We start from the raw sequence: 19,819 nt of genomic DNA, 5'->3' as shown, positions 1-19,819 counted from the left end.
GTGCTGTGTTTTAACATTTTTCTATTTCTCCCCCCAACTCACACATTTTTTTCTAAACAATGTAAGAATAATTATACTACTTCATTTTTATTTATTATTGAATATTTTAGTTTATATTTCTTCAACTGCTAATTAAATTAGCTGACATGTCCATAGTCATTGAGTTCAGTAAATTTATCATTGATATATCTATTAATCTTTTCTTGGTTCATTTAGCCAACTGACCTTGGGATGTCTTTATAGCAATTTTGCCACCCAAGATAGAATTATGGTAAGAATACATATTTCATGTTTTCATGTTGATATCTTTAACAAAAAATAAAATCTTAAACCTAAAAAATGTAGCCTTTCATTATCTTTTATAATCTTAAAATAACTGAAAATTTTAGTAGAATTTTATTATAAAAATTTTTTCATTTTATAACTGAGATATTATAGTATTGTAATATGTTTTAACTATTTACATATTCCTCAGGGATATTGCAAGCCAGGTGTTGGGTTCTCCTAGTCTATCCCATCTATAGATATCGTGCTTACCTGTCCCATAAATCCATTTTGCTTTAAATAGTCAGGCAAGATATTATCTCATTTCTCTTGTATAGTTATGTTTTCCCTTATGATTCATATGTAATTGGGGAGAGACTATTTAAAAATAAATATACTACCTCTCATAAAAAATATTTTCTATTTTCCCATTTTAATGTCTAATAATATGACAAGATGGATGGATTTTGACTGTGATGGTTGCATAGTGGTGATGTAGTAGATTCATACCCATTTACTGCTCAGAATATGGTGTTCTCTTGTGAGAAAGAGTCTGCTTTTACATCCCTTTACTCTTTCTTTGTAAAAAGTAATCTCTTTTTGTGTGTTTATACTTTCTACCTACCTGTCATTATCATCATTAGAAATAATGCTCACACATTGCAAAGTTAAGGAAGCATATTTCAATGATTTCTAACTCACTACTGCTCTAATTATATTATGCTCAAAATGTATTTGGCCAATATGCATTTTAAAAAACTTGTACTGACCCTTTGGGCATTCACTATTATTTTTTCTCTTTTTAGGACATAAAAATGCTAGTAGGGCACTGACCTTGCACCTGGCCAACCCTAATTGATCCCAGGCACCACCTGTGGTCCCTTTAATCACATGAGGATCAATATCTATGTGCAGAGCCATAAATATGTCCTGAACACATCCAGGTGTGACCTAAAAATAACCCCCAATATAATAAAACAAAGCCAACAACAACCACAAAAACAGGATTTGATCACTTTTAGTGATATCAGTATCTAAGTTCTAGAATAAGCGTATTTATTGCTAACAGAATGTTTTTTTCTAGACCCATTCAATAGTCAGGGCTTTATATTTATATCTGGGTCCAGAACAAAAACATTTTGTATATATATATATACATACACATATATACATACATACATACATATATATACATACATACATATGTATGTATGTATGATATATACATACATACATATGTATGTATGTATGTATGTATGTATGTATGTATGTATATATGTATGTATTCAAGCAGAGTCTGGCCAGCTACCCATAGCATATTCGATATGCCAAAAACAGTAACAATAGGTATTATTCCCCTGACCCTGAAAGAGCCTCCAATTATTGGGAAAGATGAGTAAGGGGAGACTGCTAAAATCTCAGAGCTAGGAGGAATAGAGACATTATTGATGCCTGCTGGAGTAAATCGATGAACAATAGGATGAATGATACAGTAACATATATCTATTTAAATAATTGATTTAATATATAAACCCATTCTTCCATTTCTTATTTCTTAGACAAATATGAGCACTATACACCCAGAAAATCTACTTATCCCTTACAGAAATAGTTCTCAGCTTTCTTCACACCTATGGTATATCTATTTTCATATGCAGACCAATTGATTCATCCATTATTTTGTCATTCTTACAGTTCCAAATATGTCATTATTACAAATATTGCTGGAATGAATAATTTGTATGTTTTCACGTTTCTGGAGCTGTAACTTTCGAATACATTTCTATAAGGGAGATGGCTGAGTTAAAGACTAAAACTCTGTGAGTTTTCTATCAGATGTTTTGCCCATGAAATGTATGCTTCTCGAATTTTAAACATGGAAATGTTCTGATGACTAACATCTGTTATAAATAGATGATAATTGTTAAGTATAATTTGAAAATGTTTTTAGTCAATTTAGGCATTAATCTGCCATGTGAGCAACAACAAAAACATTAGGAGTCGTTATGAACTGGCCTGTCTGGTGGAACCCTCTATGTTCTCTCTACATGACAGCTGTTTTCTGCACCTCAACTATGTGCAAGTCAGAGGAACTGAAAGTTAGGCAGAGTATTTATTCCTTTAGAAAATCTCTCTTCATAAGCATGTTATAAACTTCAGGATCCCTGGAATCCCTTGTGTTAAGTGTAAATGGATCCCCATGTACTCACATAAATGTTGAACCTATATAAAGACAAATAATTCCACTCCGTTGTAAGTAGGCTTTTCTAGACCTTTGCTAAGATCCCTGGATATTCCCTTTTGCCCGGTGCACTGGTTTTCTCTTGCAATTTTTTTGGGGGCCTAGGTAGCTATTCTAATAGGTAGTTTCATTCCATTTCTGTAACTTAGGAAGCAAATCTGAATTTCAAGTCTTTTTTGTTCTTATTTTTCTGAAACATGGTAATTGCTTTCATGTGTATAGAGAAAGGCTCACATAAATACACAACTTGATGAGTTTCCATCCTTATACCAAACAGTTAGTTCAAGAAACAGTTATAAACCCCCCCAAAGTCATTTTATGGTATGTTCCTTTAGCATCTACTCTTTCCCCAAAGAAACCATGATCCGGATTTTTTTTCTGTTTTTTTGGTCACACCTGGCAATGCACAGGAGTTACTCCTGGCTCTGCACTCAGTAATTACTCCTGGTGGTGCTCAGAGACCATATGGGATGGGATGCTGGGAATTGAACCCGAGTCGGCTGTATCCAAGGCAAATGCCCTATCCTCTGTGCTATTGCTCTAACCCCCAATGATCCAGATTTCTTACATCTCAAGCTCTCCTTGCTTTTGTTTTGTAAAGATGTAAACAATCAATATTTCCCTTGGTGCCCTATCGCTTCCTTTTGTATTAGCTCTGCATAGAAACTGTTATACTATGCTGACACTCAGCTTTTGTGAGATCACAACCCCCTTTATATGGTCACTAGATAAGCTACACTAACTCAAGAAAAGGCCAGTTCCAAACCTTCACAGAGATGTGCATTTATTTGGACTTAGCTCTTTGATAAGGCATTGCACAATCAATCCTCCTAGCTGTCTGCAGATCTGAAAGAAGTTAGACGCCCTGTTTTATACAACATACCTGTCATTTCTACTCAGAAACTTCTCCATGCTCTTTTTTCTACAAGTGCCCTTTCCAGAAAGGAAAACAAAGCGCAAGAAGTCAGCTGCCATAAGCAAGCTCTGTTTTTTTTTCTCTCTCTCATGGATATCCCCAGATTTTGGTGTGCTGTCATAAATGTCACTTGCACCACTCTAAGTTCTTTCAAACGATGTAGCTTCTCTTAACTTTTGTCAATATCCTTTAGATTGAGATTTTAATATATAAATTAAGAAACAAAAACAAATGAAATTAATGCATTGGTAAATGGATGAATAGCCCACATATATATAAGGTATAAACCCCCAGTTATGAAAGAAAGAAGTCAGGAGGTGCGATGTACAGACTGAAAATTCTAGCAAAATTATCACAGAGTACAAAAACTAGTAAAGTTCATTAGAGAATAGTTTGCATCACAAAAATAAAATGGCAATGATGGATATTGATGGATGCTAGCTAGACATTATGTAGTTTGTTTCACAATGCACATGATATAAACCCAGCATAATTATGATGACAGAAACAAGCATAGTTATTAATGTGAGAATAATTTGTGCATAATTGCTTAGTAAGTGTGCCTCTACCTAATATCTCTATAATTTTATATCCAACATGTCCTCTAGTCATTACAGTCAACTTTCCAACAAATAGTCAATAAGCACATAGCTTAGCTAGGCCTCGTAAGTGGTGCTCAGGAGAGCCAGGAGTGAGCCTTTCACAAGACTGGCGGTTCAACGTGAGTGCCTAAGGATGTGCTATTGCTCATAATCCTGTGAGGATTACTCAGGGCACAGGGCAGCAAGGACCAGAGGGCCACTCCTGGTTTTGCTTGACGTAGTTTGGCTGGAGAGACTATCATATGCCAGGGGTTGAATCAGACTCGGCGTCATGCAAGGCATGTGCCTCAATCTGTCTCTCCGGCTACCTAAGCTCTTTTATTTTGGGGGGTGGGGAGGGTTGGGTCACATCCACCGGTGCTCAGGGGTTACTTCCTGGGTCTGCACTCAGTCCTGGCTGTGCTCTGGGTACCATTTGTGGTGCCAGGGATTGAGCCAGGTCATTGCATGCCAGGCAAATGGTTCTGACACATTTAACTTGGAAGCACTTAACTAAGGGGCAAGACCTACTGTTTCCCAGAGAAGTTACATATACATAAAATCATGGACTTCTAGAAGACTACAGGAACCCAAATATCAAGATTTTAACTTGGCCTCTTACTTTTCAAGAATTTGTCATGGTGTTTGTCATAAAATGATAGTGTTTCCTAGCAGGTTCTTGATGTAATGCAGTTAGTCTTAACAGTGCTATTTGAGGTTAGTCAACATGCTCAAAAGCTTTCCAGTTCAACAGTGTAAATTATGGCATTAACTATCTACAACTATTATGATTTGGTGAAATTTAGTCATATTGTAATAAGTGTTGAAATTGGATGACATGTTTCATTTTATTATCATTTACCTCAAATCCAAAGCTAAAATGTAACTGAAAATGATTTTGTTGGTCTTTGACTTTAAAGCTAAAAGCAAAGAACATTGCTATTACTGTTTAAGAAAAAGTAAAATGTTACATTCCTATTACTCTGCCAAGAAAAAAAATAAATTAAAGGAGTTTAATCTTGCTCTGGCATCCTTTATTTAATAGTTTGTGTAAAAAAAAAGTCATTTTATATATATCTTGGTATCACCATCCTAAAACCCTTTCAAAAGAAGAGGAAATCTCTAAATATTTTCAGTTGCTATGAAATACTCGCTTGTCCCAGGCAGATATAAACAGCTGGGATAACTTTATGATAAATTCACAATCTTTTTTTCTATTGCTCTAGGCTATCATACAGAGCTCTATTTTCCAATTTGTGTAGTGAAACAAAACTGAAAAATACGCAAACAGGACAGTCTCTTTTCAAATGGAATGAATTATTGTGCTTGCTAAGTGTATAGATGAATAATGCCTGTGCCTCAGGCAACTTAGCTTTCTTTTCTGAAAAAGGGACAATGCTTTTCTTAGCTTTCTCTAAGGACTACTGAAAGGGTTGACTATTGAATCTTGCGGTTTGAAGCAGAAACACAAATCATTCAATGAAATTTGCCATTCAATTTCAAGTTCCAATTGGAAGATGTCTTTTAAATTTGTGAGATCTCATCTCTTTGCTGACGGAAGAAAAATCTAGAAACGTATGGAATGCATGTTCTCTAGAATTAAGTTTTAAATAAATAATCCGTAGAAGAGAATTAAATGTTATCGTAGTGTCAAATGGCACTGCACTCAGAATAAAGTGCTATGTGGCATCTGGAGATTGACATTTATATTTAAAAATCAAAGATTCCTATAGAGGACGGGTGATGAATTACTTTTGTGAAGTGTCTTTTTTGGTCAGGAATGTAGCTCATTGGTAGATCACGTAGCTGGAAAAAGAGTTTGGGGCCCTGATAATTTCTGCAGTGGCACTAGTGGTCTCTGAGTATGACTGGACCTGAATATTAAGCAATCTGGCTGCAGCTGTGGAAAGAGCATCACTAGAAGAGGTCCTGGATCCCCATGCTGAATTAAAAAAATTGAAAAAAAAAAAAGGAACATCGAGGTCTTGTCTCATTGGTTCCCCAGGAGATAAATGATCTGAATTTATTTCTCTGACTTTTATTTTGTAAATAAATGATAGCAGGGAGTCATACATAATTTGTGATCAAACTATCATTTATGGTTTGGCACGATGTTATTTATTACTTTTTAAGGTCTAATGTACCACTCTTCTGAGAAGTTATTGGTTTTCGTTGAAGACCATTCCTCTGTCTCAGAGTACATTACTATCGATAGTCTAGTGGTAGGGCTGCAGAGACAGTACAGCAGGTATGGCACTATCCTAGCACGTGGCTGACCTGGATTTGATCCCCAGTACTCCCTGTGTTCCCAATGGCATGACCAGGAGTGACCCCTGAGCATCACTGTGCTAGCATGGCATCCCAAAGCAAACAAAATTCTGCAAAATTCTGGTAGCAATAGATTTGAATAAATAAAACTTTACAAGGGACTTTGCTATATTTACAAATAATTTGTAAACATTGGTTAATATAGGTTGAAACCATAGCACTTCAGAAAGTTATTTTATTTGGAGGCAAGTTAGATTCAAGGGCTGGAGTGTTGGTTTATGGGTCTGAGCCCATGACTTACATGAAGGAAGACTGAGTTCAAAGCTCTGTACACATTGTGTCTCTAGCACTACCGGGATCCATCTCAAGCATGAAACTGAGAAATGACCCTGAGTATTGTGGTGTATGTTCTCTCTCGCCCTTCAACATCACCCCCCAAAAAGTAGATGCAAAGTAGTTAAGATAAGATCACCATAGGACTGACTGAGCAACTCATCAAATATGACTGGTCTTCTTAAAGAAAGTGTGGCGTTATATTTACAATAACCCACTGTGTATGCATGCAGATTATAGTTAAAAACTGACAGTGACCAGGTTTTCTGTGGTCTATGCCTACAAAACAGAAGAAAGTATTTGTTGTGAATGCCACAGGCTAATTAGATAGATAACACATTTCAAATCCCAATTGTTAATTCACCATTATGGCAAAAAAAAAGTACTACTTTCTCAGGCTCTGAATTTTCCAGTTTCAAAAAATGACTTAAGAATACTAACATATAAATCACTCCATTCGAACTGATTAAATGATTAAATGAGAAAAACATACCTAACACTTAAGGGACCTGCAAAAACCAATTGACTATTTATGTTTATTAACTGGTGTAGGAAGAGTTTTCTGAACTACTCTACTAAGCCACGGGAGAAAGGTTTAATAGATTCACTACAGGTGCATATTTATATGATTACCACCATTTAAATACCAATTACTATAGACCCACTATCTCATCACTACGTATCAGTGAAATTCATGAGATAAATGCAGATATATACACAATCTGATCACTTGGAATCTCTTTTCTCAAAATCTATGATTTCATCCTTTTTAGACTCCTGAAACCAAATAGAAGGTAACTGAATGCGTTGTTCATCTATCTACATGACATCTGTGGCCCAGCCGGATAGTTATAGCCCATCATTACACCAGCTTATTTGAGCAAACAAAAATTTATTTCCCAAGACATTTTAACATTCTATTGGTTCTCTCTCAGAGTGAATGTTGATTAATTACACAGACAGCCCGTGTGCATCAGTGACAGACTGATGTCTCTATGGTCACCAGGGGTCTGAGGATACAGCTATTGTACTGATTTCCTCTGTTCTTATAATTAATATCTACTATTCTGAAAGACAATCCTATCAGCTGCTTGAGAACCTGGAACCACAGAATCACTTTTAATACAGTGTCCCATAGTATTCATGATAATAATAGTAAAGTACAAATAGTTTGGAAGAGATGAAGTAAAATGTAGATAAAACAAACATATTTTATGGTAAACTGCTGCTTCACTGAAAGGTTTGAGTTCTTGTCATTCCAAGAGACCCCTCACTTTGCACATTTCTGCTTCTATGATTTAACCACAGTAAGAATTTCATTAAAACTTATGGGCCCATTTTGGAATCTGGGTGTTTTACTCCCCAGTTACCTAAAAAGAATTGCAATTTAAAATGGGATATTTACTCTCAAAGTCATTGAAGTGAATTTATTAAGCGAAGTTATATAGATACTTTTTTAAGTAAATAGAGGTTATTCGGTGGGATTTTGAAGGCGTGGAGGGAGAGTGAGAGAGAGTAACGCGCTCGAGAGAACGCAGGGTTCTCCCAGGGCGAAGAGAGTCCCTACACACATTCCAGCATTAGACACGAAAGCATGAAAGTTCACATCTCAAGAGGAGAGATGCGGGTGACATATGTGCTCGGCCTTGTAGGCGCAAGCAGCACACAGGATCGGGCAGCATATGCGCCAAATAGACACATTTTTTTTTCATATCCTAACGAAATTTAATAAAAATTCCATCTAAAAAACTTTGCAAACACAATTTCTACTATGATACACAGGACTCTAATTTACCAAAGTATCATGATATGAACACTATAATTTAGATTAACATGTTCTTCCATTTATACTTAAAAGTGAGTTATTAGTCACTGCAGGCTGAGAAGCACGGATGTAATACAATACACTGCCAATATGCTAATAGAGACAAGTTATTGTAAAGTGAAAATATAAGCTAAATTGAATTTTAAAGAGAAATTCAATACCAAAAAACCTAAGCATCTCAAAGTCACAATTTTGCAAGATCTAATAAAAATCGAGTGGCTCATATGTGCCACGCATAGTTTCAAATTCATCAAATGGATTATGAACTTAACCACAACTTCTATGCAGAAGGTAAATGAATGTTGCTAGCACGTTTCTAGTACTAGAATGTTACTACTGTGCTACTAGTACCGTATTGTTCTGAGTTGCACATTACAGAGGAGGGTATTTCCACAAAGAAGAGTTAAAGAATACATCTGAAATTATGCACAACAAGATGATTGATCTGTTCCTATTCAAGACCTTACTGCAGGTCGCTAGTCTCACTGTCTTTCAGGGCCAGAAAACATTTCTCCATCTGCGGGACAATATTCTTTCCATTTCTATTCAGTTTCCACTTGATTAGACACTTCCATTTGACATTCCCTGATCTACAGCATTTGATTGCCCCCTCCCTGTCCCATCTCCCTGCCCCCTCTGGTGCTACATCTCCTATTGGCTTCCGGTGCTTATGAAACCGTATTTGGACGGATACAGTAAATCACAACGAAGAAACTTACATATTTTTTTAATAAATGCCCCTTTTAGAGTCAGAAAAATATTTGGGAGACAAAATGGGGAGTTGGGGAGAGGGAAATGGTGGAAGTAGTAGGCACTGCTGAAAAGAATTGATGTTAAAACAATGTATGCCTGAAATCCAATCCTGAATAATTTTATAATTACACAATAACTGATAGATTTTAAAGAAAGAAAAATTAAAAGTTTCTAATCAGAAAATTAGTAAGATATTCAAAAATATCTCACTATATACAGTGTTTATACAAATATTAATAAAAATGAAGGAAAAGTGACCAATAAAAATAGACCTATACTTAAGTGAGGAATAAGATATTTAATATACTTGCATGTACCTAATGAATAATACATCTGCAATGCACTGTAGCAATGTTGTTCCCTTGTTCATTGATTTGCTCGAGTGAGCACGAGTAACATCTCATTGTGAGACTTGTTACTGTTTTTGGCATATCCAATACACCATGGGTAGCTTGCCAGGCTCTGCCTTGCGGAAGGGATACTTTCAGTAGCTTGCCAGGATCTCTGAAAGGGATGGAGGAATCGAACCCAGGTTGGCCTCATGCAAGGCAAACACCCTACCCGCTGTGCTATCACTACAATCCCATAAATGTTTATTTACTTAAAGTCATTTATCTTCAAATTGCCTCAATCCAACCTCAAAATAAGTGAAATATGAGCACAACACCATAATTTGAAATTATCTACTTTTTTATTTTCTTTTTTGCTGTTGTTTTGATTTTTCTTTTTGTTTGTAAGAAACTTTACTATGGGGTCAGAGAGAGTACAGAAGGCAGAGGGCTTCCCTTGCATATGCTTAACTGCTTTTTCACCCCAACACCCATCTGGTCACCCCAAGATCTGCCAGACTGACACCTGAGCACAGAGCAAGAATGAAGACCTGACACAGCCAGGTAGGACTGCAAAAGTTTTTAAAAATGTTATTATGCCAGACTCTTTAATATTCCTTTATATAACAGGGTGCACTGATAATATATTCACTATTGTAGATAGCATTATGTTCTTATTTCTAAAATTCTGGGGGAAATGGCACAAAATCACGTTGGACAGAATGGTCTTCTACATGTTTGTATCTGTTGAATATTAAATGACTTACAAATTGACATAAGACATGATATCATGACCCCTTAAAATGAGAATCTAACAATACAAACGTGTATTTAAAAAGGTGATCAAAATGCACTAGTAGAGGTATTGCAATATATGCAAACGGATCTGGAATATCCACTTGGCTTATTAAAATTCATGAGACTTTAAAAATATCACCTAGTCTAAGAGGGATATAAACAGAAAAATCTATTTCATGGAAAAAAATGCTTATTCTAAATTCACCTTGGAAATTATATTCTTCTATAAGAATCGTACAGATTTTCACCCTATTTATATCCAGGGTCATTTTAGAAAGGGTCCAATACAAATTACTTTTTCTGTGTTTTATTTTCCAAAAGCTATTTATAAAATTATTTTGACAGTGTCTAACTGGTATTTTTCCTAAATAACTGATAACAGCAACGTGCATGTGTATACATAAACAAGCAAGGGAAATTCTCATTTATTGGTGACAGATATATGACTAAGCAACCAGGAGAGTTATCTTCCAAAATTTTATCTGCAAGAAAAATCCTAGATTTTTTTCTAAGTGTACAGTATTGATCTGCGAAACCATTATATCATGTTTTACAACTGGAACAGATTTTCAAATGATTCAGAAAATTAGTGCAACAGCTACAACAAATGGTGGAAAAGATGGGACAGGATATTCCATTCATTTTTAAACAATATACTCTTACATGGCTCATTGCATACATGGCCATTATTATGGCAACAAATAATTTGTTACAAGGTCTGCAATGGCACTTGGCACAGAGCTAGGTCTATCCACCCGGGTCCACAAGCCCAGACTGCACTGCACTGCCAATGGGAATCCATTCGTAAATAGGAACTACACCATAGTTTGCTCACATTCCAACTCTGACTGTTTTTTCTTTTTGAGTCAAACCAATCGATGCACAGGGGTTAATCTTGGCTCATGCACTCAGGAATTACTCCTGGTGGTGCTCGGGACCCATCTGGGATGCTGGGTATTGAACTCGGGTCGGCCGTGTGCAAGATGAATGCCCTACCCGCTGTGATATCACTCCAGCCCTTCACCTCTGTCTTTAAGTCATGCATCCCTCACCTTAAATATCTTTATATCCTTTATTGTATTTTGGTTTTGGAGTATGGGAATATTTATTGATTCAGCCAGTCACAAGAATGACACGTCAGCCATGCATTGCTCATGTGATAAAGATCACAAATGTCTATGTCCCAAGGAAGAAACGCAGGGCTGAGAGTGTAGAAATCTCTACTCACCAAAGGTTTTAAATTATAAGAGTAAACAGTACTAAAATGTTCATGAAAATTCTAGAAGGGCACACACTATCCGAAAATGATCATCACAGACTATCGTCATGGAAGAGAATACTGTATCTACTAACTTTGTAGACTGCTTCTAAGATTGGCCATTGACAGCACACGTGTTTGCAGATTACAAAATTTCTTTACATGTTTAGTCTCATTTAAATAATATTTGCATTATTGTTATTATTTCTTAGGTTAGGAATGTGAGGCACAAATTATATTTCTCCAGGTTTATAAATCAAATATCTGAACCCAGATACTTCAATTCAAACTTTTTGAATCTATATCCTCTTATTCACATGACAAATACCTAGTTGCAGGCTAACGTAGAAAGACATTTCAAAATCATTTAATCTTGAAAATGCTATATTATTTATAAGCATAATATTATATATTAACTAAATATATGCAAAAATTGATTATTGGGATCTTCTATTTAAAAGTAGAGAAAAGATATAGCTGATTCAAAAAAATCAAATAACTTAGTAAATTATGTGCTAAATGCTCTGTTTACCATACCTTGAAAACATTTCACCATTTTACAAAGAATGAAGTTTTCATATGATATGTATATGAAGTGAAAGTATATATACAACAAAATGTCAACAAACATAGCAAGTCAAAACTTTATTTTATTTCACTTAGGTAGCATGAACTCACATACTTCTTTATTCTTGCTCAATATCGACCTATGTAATTTCAATATGATAAGGCATTTATGACATATTCTAACACACATAAGGGTAACTGATCTTAATTTGATCCTGCTTATCGCTGACAAAAGGGATCAGTTTTTAAATAACGTGGAACATTTAAGCATTTTCTATAATTTAATTAAAATTTGTTTAAAAGAAAAAATCTCAAGATTATAGGTAAATGTGTGGCATAATACTTACCTGAAAAACAATAATGGTATATAAAAAAGTATCTATATTAATATCACAATCTGCCTACAATACCTGCATTGGAAACTAGTAATTGAATTTCCCAAGAAAAACTAGAGGCAGCATTTAAGCAAAAATCTGCTGGATTTTACACAATGTCTTATTTAAAGGACTTCTGGTTAAAAATACTTATATAAAATACTTACTCTCTCCAGCACATTATACTTAGAAAATGTGAAAATGCCTCATTCAAAAGAAGTAGCAAATCTGAGATTAGGGAATATGTAAATACAATAATTTGGGAGCAATTTCATCAGTATGCACATATTTTCTTTTTATATTACAAAGAAAATTCTAAAAATAATGAAAATGCATTATGGATAGAGTGGAAAATATTCCATTATGCCTAGTATTTCAAAGAGAAATAAGCAGGTTTTACTTGTTAAGTACATTTAGCAACTCACATCTCTTACTATTAAATATTCAAATAAATTATTCTTCAGAAATCTTTTCAATAGTGATACTCATTCCATTGCCTGAGATTTATGACTGTAAAATCCTGTGGAAAATGTCACAATTCTCATCTAAATGACTTATTCTCCACTTATTTTAACATATTATCCAATTGGTATAAAATAACACAGTAGCTCTTTATGGGTACTTAGTGAAAATATCAAAATAAAATTGGTCATAGTATCTATATCTCCTTTTATAAATAAACAGCCACTGACATCTACATTAAAATTTAATTAAATTAATATTGGTTTGAAATATTCTTAAATAATCAATCATTTTAAGAGTTATAGGAAAAGCAGCCTCAAAACTAAGTACATCAATGTTTAATATTTTCACTAGCTGAAAATTAACAGTGTATAAAATACAGCCAATCAAAAAGCCATCCATTTTCATTTATTTTAGAAGTCTCTTTTGCATGTACTGTTAAGGAGTAGTGAGTTAAAAATAAAACATTTTATTTTATTTTAAATTTTATAAGTACAATTACAACATGAATTTAGTCCACAATTTATAAATGCTGAATCTTAATACTCAATGTATGTTAAGAACAAGCTCTAAAGAACTAAAGAAATTTTAGAAAACATGAAGTTCTAGGATAGAGCAAAGCAATTACTAAATTTTGCATTAACAAATAATAAATCTTTAAGGAGTTTTAAAAATATCATCATTATGTCACAGGTAAATTGGTACATAAATCTATTTGAAAATATCTAGTTTGAGTTTCAAACATGTCTGGTTTCTTTTAATGACATGCTTAGCTCATTATAGCTTTATCTAGAAATTATTTAGTCATTACATATTTATTTTTAATAAGAAATGTGTTATTTAGGGGCCGGAGTGATAGTATAGCAGGTAGGGCATTTGCCTAGCATGCAGCAGACCTGGTTTCAATGCCCGGCATTCCATATGGTCCCCCAAGCACTACCAGGAGTAATCCCTGAGTGCATGAACCAGGAGTAACCCTTGAGCATTGCTGGATGTGACCCAAAAAGAAAAAAATAAAAACCAATAAAATAAACGTGTTATTCGGAAGGAAGGCGGAAGGAAGGGAGGGTCAGAATGATAGTACTGAGGTCCAGGCACTTATGTTAAAGCACTGAGCTTAGTTTCAATAACCAGCACCCCATATGGTTCCCAGAGCCCTGCCCCCAACAATCAGTGACCCCTGGGCACAGTTGGGTGCCTCCCAGAAAATAAAAAATGGGAAAAATGAACAACAAGAGAGCAGAATATACAGAAATGAGAGAGAGAGAGAGAGAGATTCCCAACATCACATGTGGTCCCCTGAGCACTGCCAGGAGTAATTCCTGAGTGCAGAACTAGGAGTAACCCCTGAGTATTGCTGGATGTGAATCCCAAAGTCAATAAACATGCAGAAAACACAGAAATGAACACTCTGGACAAGTACTGAGTATTGGAGATAGGTAAAATAATATATATGATAACCTATCAGTATCTGTATTGCAAACCATAATGCCGAATAGAAAGAGAGAGAGACAGAGACAGAGACAGAGAGAGACAACAGCGAGACAGAGACAGAAGAAAAGCACCTGCCATAGAGATAGGGTGGAGAGAGAGGGATGGGAAATGTGCACTGGTGAAGGGATGGGTGTTGGAACATTGTGTGACAGAAACCTAATCATGAAGTACTTTGTAACTCTGTATCTCACTGAGTGAGTTAAAAAGTATATATATAAACATTTAAAAAGTAGAATAACATAATTTCCTATCGTCACTTGAGCTAAACAAAAATAAATCGCTTAACTTTTTTTGTATTTTAGTGGCCACAGGGACTGGAGCACTAGCACAGCGGTAGGGCATTTGCCTTGCATTCAGCAGACCCGGGTTTGATTCCTCCGTCCCTCTTGGAGAGCCCAGCAAGCTACCGAGAGTATCCTGCCTGCATGGCAGAGCCTGGCAAGCTATCTGTGGCATATTCGATATGCCAAAAACAGTAACAAGTCACAATAGAGATGTTACAGGTGCCTGCTCGAGCATTGATGAGCAACTGGACAACAGTGTTACAGTGGCCACAGTAACAAACAGGTGCTGTGTTTGCTGTACAAACAGCTGACCCCACTTTAGTCTCTGGCACTTTGTATGGTTCCCTGAGTAGCACCAAGAGTAACCTCTGAGCACAGAGCCAGGAAAAGACACTAAACAACTATGAGGTGTAGGACAAAACACATTCAAAAACAAAAAAAAAAGCTTCACCGGTTTTGGAGCAATGGTACAGCAGTTTGGGTGACTTGGACATAGCTAACTCGGTCCAAAGCCACCCTGAATTTGGTCCAAAACACAACATATGATTCCCCAAAACCACCAGAAGAGCTTATATGGTCCCTAAGCTCTGTCAAGACTGATCCTAAGCACACAACCAGTGGTAAGCTCTGAGCATCATCAGGTGTGGCAAAATGGAATAAATAGTAATAATAATAATAATAATAATAATGATAGTAATAATAAAATAGCACTTTAAAATATATTCAAGAATCCAAGTGTACTAAACATTTGAATACATATTATTTCCAATTTCATAAATATCTTTTAATAATTGTTTACATTTTTTCTCTCATAGTAAAATAATAAAGCAAATGTATATGTATATACATAGAGATAAAAGAGAGATTTGAGTAATAAAGGTTCTAATCCAAGTTAGAACATGTGAAACTCCTTTTGTTATCTTATATCCTATGTCTAGTTATGTTATTTTGTCATAGTTTTAATATTTTACTAAGAACTCTGTTTTCTTTAAACGTTTTTTCAGAGCCAGAGAGATAGTACATCACAAGGTAAGGCGCTTGCCTTGCACTTGGCCACCCTGAATTTGGTCCAAAACACAACATATAATTCCCCAAAACCACCAGAAGTGATTCCTGAACCATAGAGCCAAGAGTAAAACCTGACCAGCACAGGGACTATCCCTGGAGGAAAAACGTTATGTATTTCATAACCTAAGTTCACTTATTTGGTTCTGATTTCCTTGTTCTGATATTCACATATTTAAAGATTTTACTTTAGTGACTTAAATGAATAGCCCACAGGTAGAACCATTGTCCTAAAACAAGTGTCGGAATTTCAGTCTATGGAAACTGGCTCTTCAATAAACAAAAATAAGTAAATAGTTGTGTCTAGGTAAATATCGACATTGAATTACATCTTCGACTGACAAGTAGGAATATTTTAAGTAAGGAGCCCTGTACCATTTTCCAATCTGTAACTCAACTCTGCTTGCATCTAGGGCCAGGACTCACCCAGATATTTCCGTCTTGGTGGTAAGGCTTCCAGTTTCTCCCGGTGTCACTGTAGAGCATGCGGTATTGCGTCACCCAGTCGGAACTGCTGTATCTTCCTTGGGTTGCAATGGCACTGATCTGCTTCCGGTTTCCAAAGTCTACTTGAAGCCACTGGTAGTGGTCACTGTCTGATGGAGACCATCCTCCCGCACCTGCGTGAAGTAAAGGCAAGAGGGGGGAAGGAATATTTAAAGTTGAACTTCTACAAATGACAATGGATTATTCTGCATATTTTAATTGGCCTTGGCAGTGCTATATTTCACACATATATTATGAAGTGTCCTTTATAGATGCCATCAGAACTTCAGCTAATATTCCTCCAGCTGGGAAACATTGATACTCTAACCTTTTTATGGTGTAATTATGTGCTCATTTTCTCCTGAGCAAATGTCTTCATAATTCCTCAATTAGATCTTATTAGTACATGTCAAAGTCTAATTGGCTGAGGGTTGATCAATTTACCATGAATTCTTTAACTAAAAATCACAAGGAAAAGAAATACATGACAATATCACAATCCCTTACTTGAATTTTATTGCTTGGTATACCATAAATGTAACAAAGTCAATTATACACAACTTAAATGTATTTTTCTTTTAAAAGTTCAGAGTTCAGAAATACTACTCATATTTAAGTAAAAATCTAATCTTGAGAGAAGCCATTTTCCAAAAGAACTTTTAGTACTCATAGACTTTTAGTAAACCAGACAACATATTTATCATAATGTAAGCATGCATAAGCTCTTGATGGCAATATTTTGAAGAGAATGTGATAAAATAAAATCCCTTTAAGTAAAATATAATATAAATTATTGGAAAACAGTATGAATGCAAAATATGTATTAAAATATTCCTGATAGAGAACAAAAGGAGACAATTTATTTTACAATATATAAAACTTGTTTTAAATTGTAAAACATACAGCATAATACTTAGTACTAAAGTGGATATACTTTTTGAATGAGCTTAGCTGCAAGTAGGAGTATATAGTAACAACATACTCAATAAATTATCTGTTATGCAATATATACAAAGATGTGCATCACTTTTTAAATAAAGAACTTATAGTGAGTACAAATAGTGTATTCTATGAGAACTTCAAGAAAACAATTTTATTTTATCCATAAATCATATGGATTTATAAAATGTATAACTTTTGCTTTGAACTGATACAATAGTTTTCTCACTGCAATAAAATTTTTTATAAATGGCAAAATCCATAAAATTTCCCTTTGCATGAATCGACTGTAGATAGCACAGGACTCTGATTCATGAGAGAAGATAAAGGAACATGGAGCGTTCTTCCAACTCTCGAACTTTCTACCTGGTCCCATTTTGTGGTGCCATGTTGTGTCTTGCTGCATGCCCCCAACAGGACCTCACTGAGATGGAGACAAGTGGGGATGGATGTGACGGAGGCAGCTGGAGTTTGTAGGACAGAATACCAAAGAAAGGGTGGATGTGTCAAGAAAGAACTCTGGAGAAATCTAGAGGATCATGACAGAAACTCTGGAATCCTAGTGGAGGCCATTCTGCTGCATCTTTGCACACAAAGAAGAACTCTTGCTGAAAGGAATAATTGGACTAAGAGAATGGCTTGAACAACCCTTAGGCATCCAAAGGGATCTCAAAAAGACAACAGTTCACTCCTAAGTAAGGGCGACCCTACACACAGTTGTTAGCGTCTTTGCTTGGGGAGCACCCCCTGTGGTGCTCAGCAGTCTTTCTCCTGGCTCTGTGCTCAAGGATCTGAGCACCTTTTCTTTGGCTTATCAGCTATGCATATGATTTCTTAATGAAGGTATCTACTCCTCCTCTCTTTGGTTTTTAGTGGGATTTTATGGGTTTGGGTTTTTTTTTTTTTGGTTAATTTTTGAGTCACGGTGGGAAGTAACATGGGGATAGAAGTGGAGATTCTTGAGTATTATCAAGAATACAAATAAATTCTATCAATAGGATATTCAGTTTAATTCCTCTTCAGGAATCTCAAGGATAATAAATATACATGAATATACATACATACATGTATATATATGTTATTTCCCCTAAGGTTATGTCCTTTCCTTAAGTAATGATGCCCTGACAGCCTTGTCTCAAATTGGGAAAACCCGACAGGGGTCTCATTCTCATATCATGGAACATTCTATGGTAAGCACTTTCTAGCTCATCTTCCTGTCACGTTGTCATTGTTTTTCCCTTGCCTTCCACAAATTTCTACCATGAAGATAGTCTCTAGAAATATTCCTACATGCTTCACTCTATCTAGAATCTGTATGCTGGGTAATCCAGCTTGCAATGCCTCCTATGTCAAATTTTTCTGATAATCTGACATTAATAGCATGGATTAGTTGTCCTTATTTTGTGTTTTGTTATATATGTGTATATATGTGTATATATATAGATATATATAGATAGATAGATTGATAGATAGATGCTATTTTTAACCTATGTTGTAGTTATTAATTTTCTCTACTGTCCTAGATCACATGCCTATTTTTATTTAGAATTCTGTAAAAACTGGAGAAGGCCTTAGAGGCAACTTTGGAGTAATACCATACCTCATCCTGAACAAACTCAACAAGGAGTAATCTCTGAGCCCTATCCAATAGGAAAATATCTTCTGCCCCCTAAAATTAATATATCCCCTCGTGGGGATATTTTGTTTTCTTTTCTGTTATATACCAGAGAGTTTCCTGCCCACATGGGAGAGTCTCACAAACTCACCATGGCGTATTCATATGCCAAATACAGTAACAATGATGGGTCTCATTCCCATGACCTGAAAGAGCCTCCAATGCTGCACCATTGGAAAGAAAGAGTAAAGAGTGGCTTCTAAAATCTCAGGGCTAGGATGAATGGAGATGTTATTGAGACTGCTCGTGAAATTCGACAATCAATGGGATGATGATAATGATGATGATGATGATGATGATGATGATGATGATGATGATGATGATGATGATGATTCTGGTATCTACATAGTTCCAAAGTTTGGAAAAATTCCATCACCAACCGAATCTAAACTTTTAAGTGCTATAAACAGCTATCAGATGAATGTAGTTATTGACACAAACAAGCAATCATTACAGTGACTATAATAGAGAAAAATGAGTAGTTGGTGAAATTTAGACTACTTCTCTTCACTGGCCTTTTTAAAAAAGTTTTTATTAGAGAATCACTGTGATGTACAGTTACAAACTTATGAACTTTTGTGTTTGCATTTTACTCATACAGTGATCGTTTACCCATCTCTCTACCAGTGCCCATTCACCTCCACCAATGCTCCCACCCTATCCCCCACCACACCACCCTGCCTTGTGGCAGGGAATTCCCCTTTGTTCTCTCTCCTGTTGGGTGTTGTAGTTTGCAATAGAGGTATTGAGTGGCCATCATGTTCGGTCTATAGTCTACTTTCAGCTCGCATCTTCCAACCCGAATGGGTCCTCCAGATATCCTTTACTTGGTGTTCGCTTCTCTATCTAAGCTGCCTTTTCCCCTATCATGTGAGACAAGTTTTCAAGCTGTGGGGCAGGCTGCCT

At 35.6% G+C, this 19,819-nt stretch overlaps 1 protein-coding gene across 1 annotated transcript in view; it reads right to left on the bottom strand.

The window, feature by feature from the left end:
- CNTNAP2 (contactin associated protein 2) overlaps window positions 1–19,819 on the bottom strand; it is a 1,529,860-nt gene that overhangs the window by 1,372,220 nt on the left and 137,821 nt on the right. Inside the window, exon 3 of the mRNA XM_055129775.1 lies at window positions 16,240–16,433. Coding sequence (XP_054985750.1) covers window positions 16,240–16,433 — 194 coding nt within the window. The remainder of the gene's footprint in view (window positions 1–16,239; window positions 16,434–19,819) is intronic.

Source organism: Sorex araneus, chromosome 1, assembly GCF_027595985.1.
Source record: "Sorex araneus isolate mSorAra2 chromosome 1, mSorAra2.pri, whole genome shotgun sequence".
Taxonomy (NCBI): Eukaryota; Metazoa; Chordata; class Mammalia; order Eulipotyphla; family Soricidae; genus Sorex; species Sorex araneus.
Note: the sequence above shows the minus strand (reverse complement) of the source record. Positions and strands in the feature narration are given on the sequence as shown.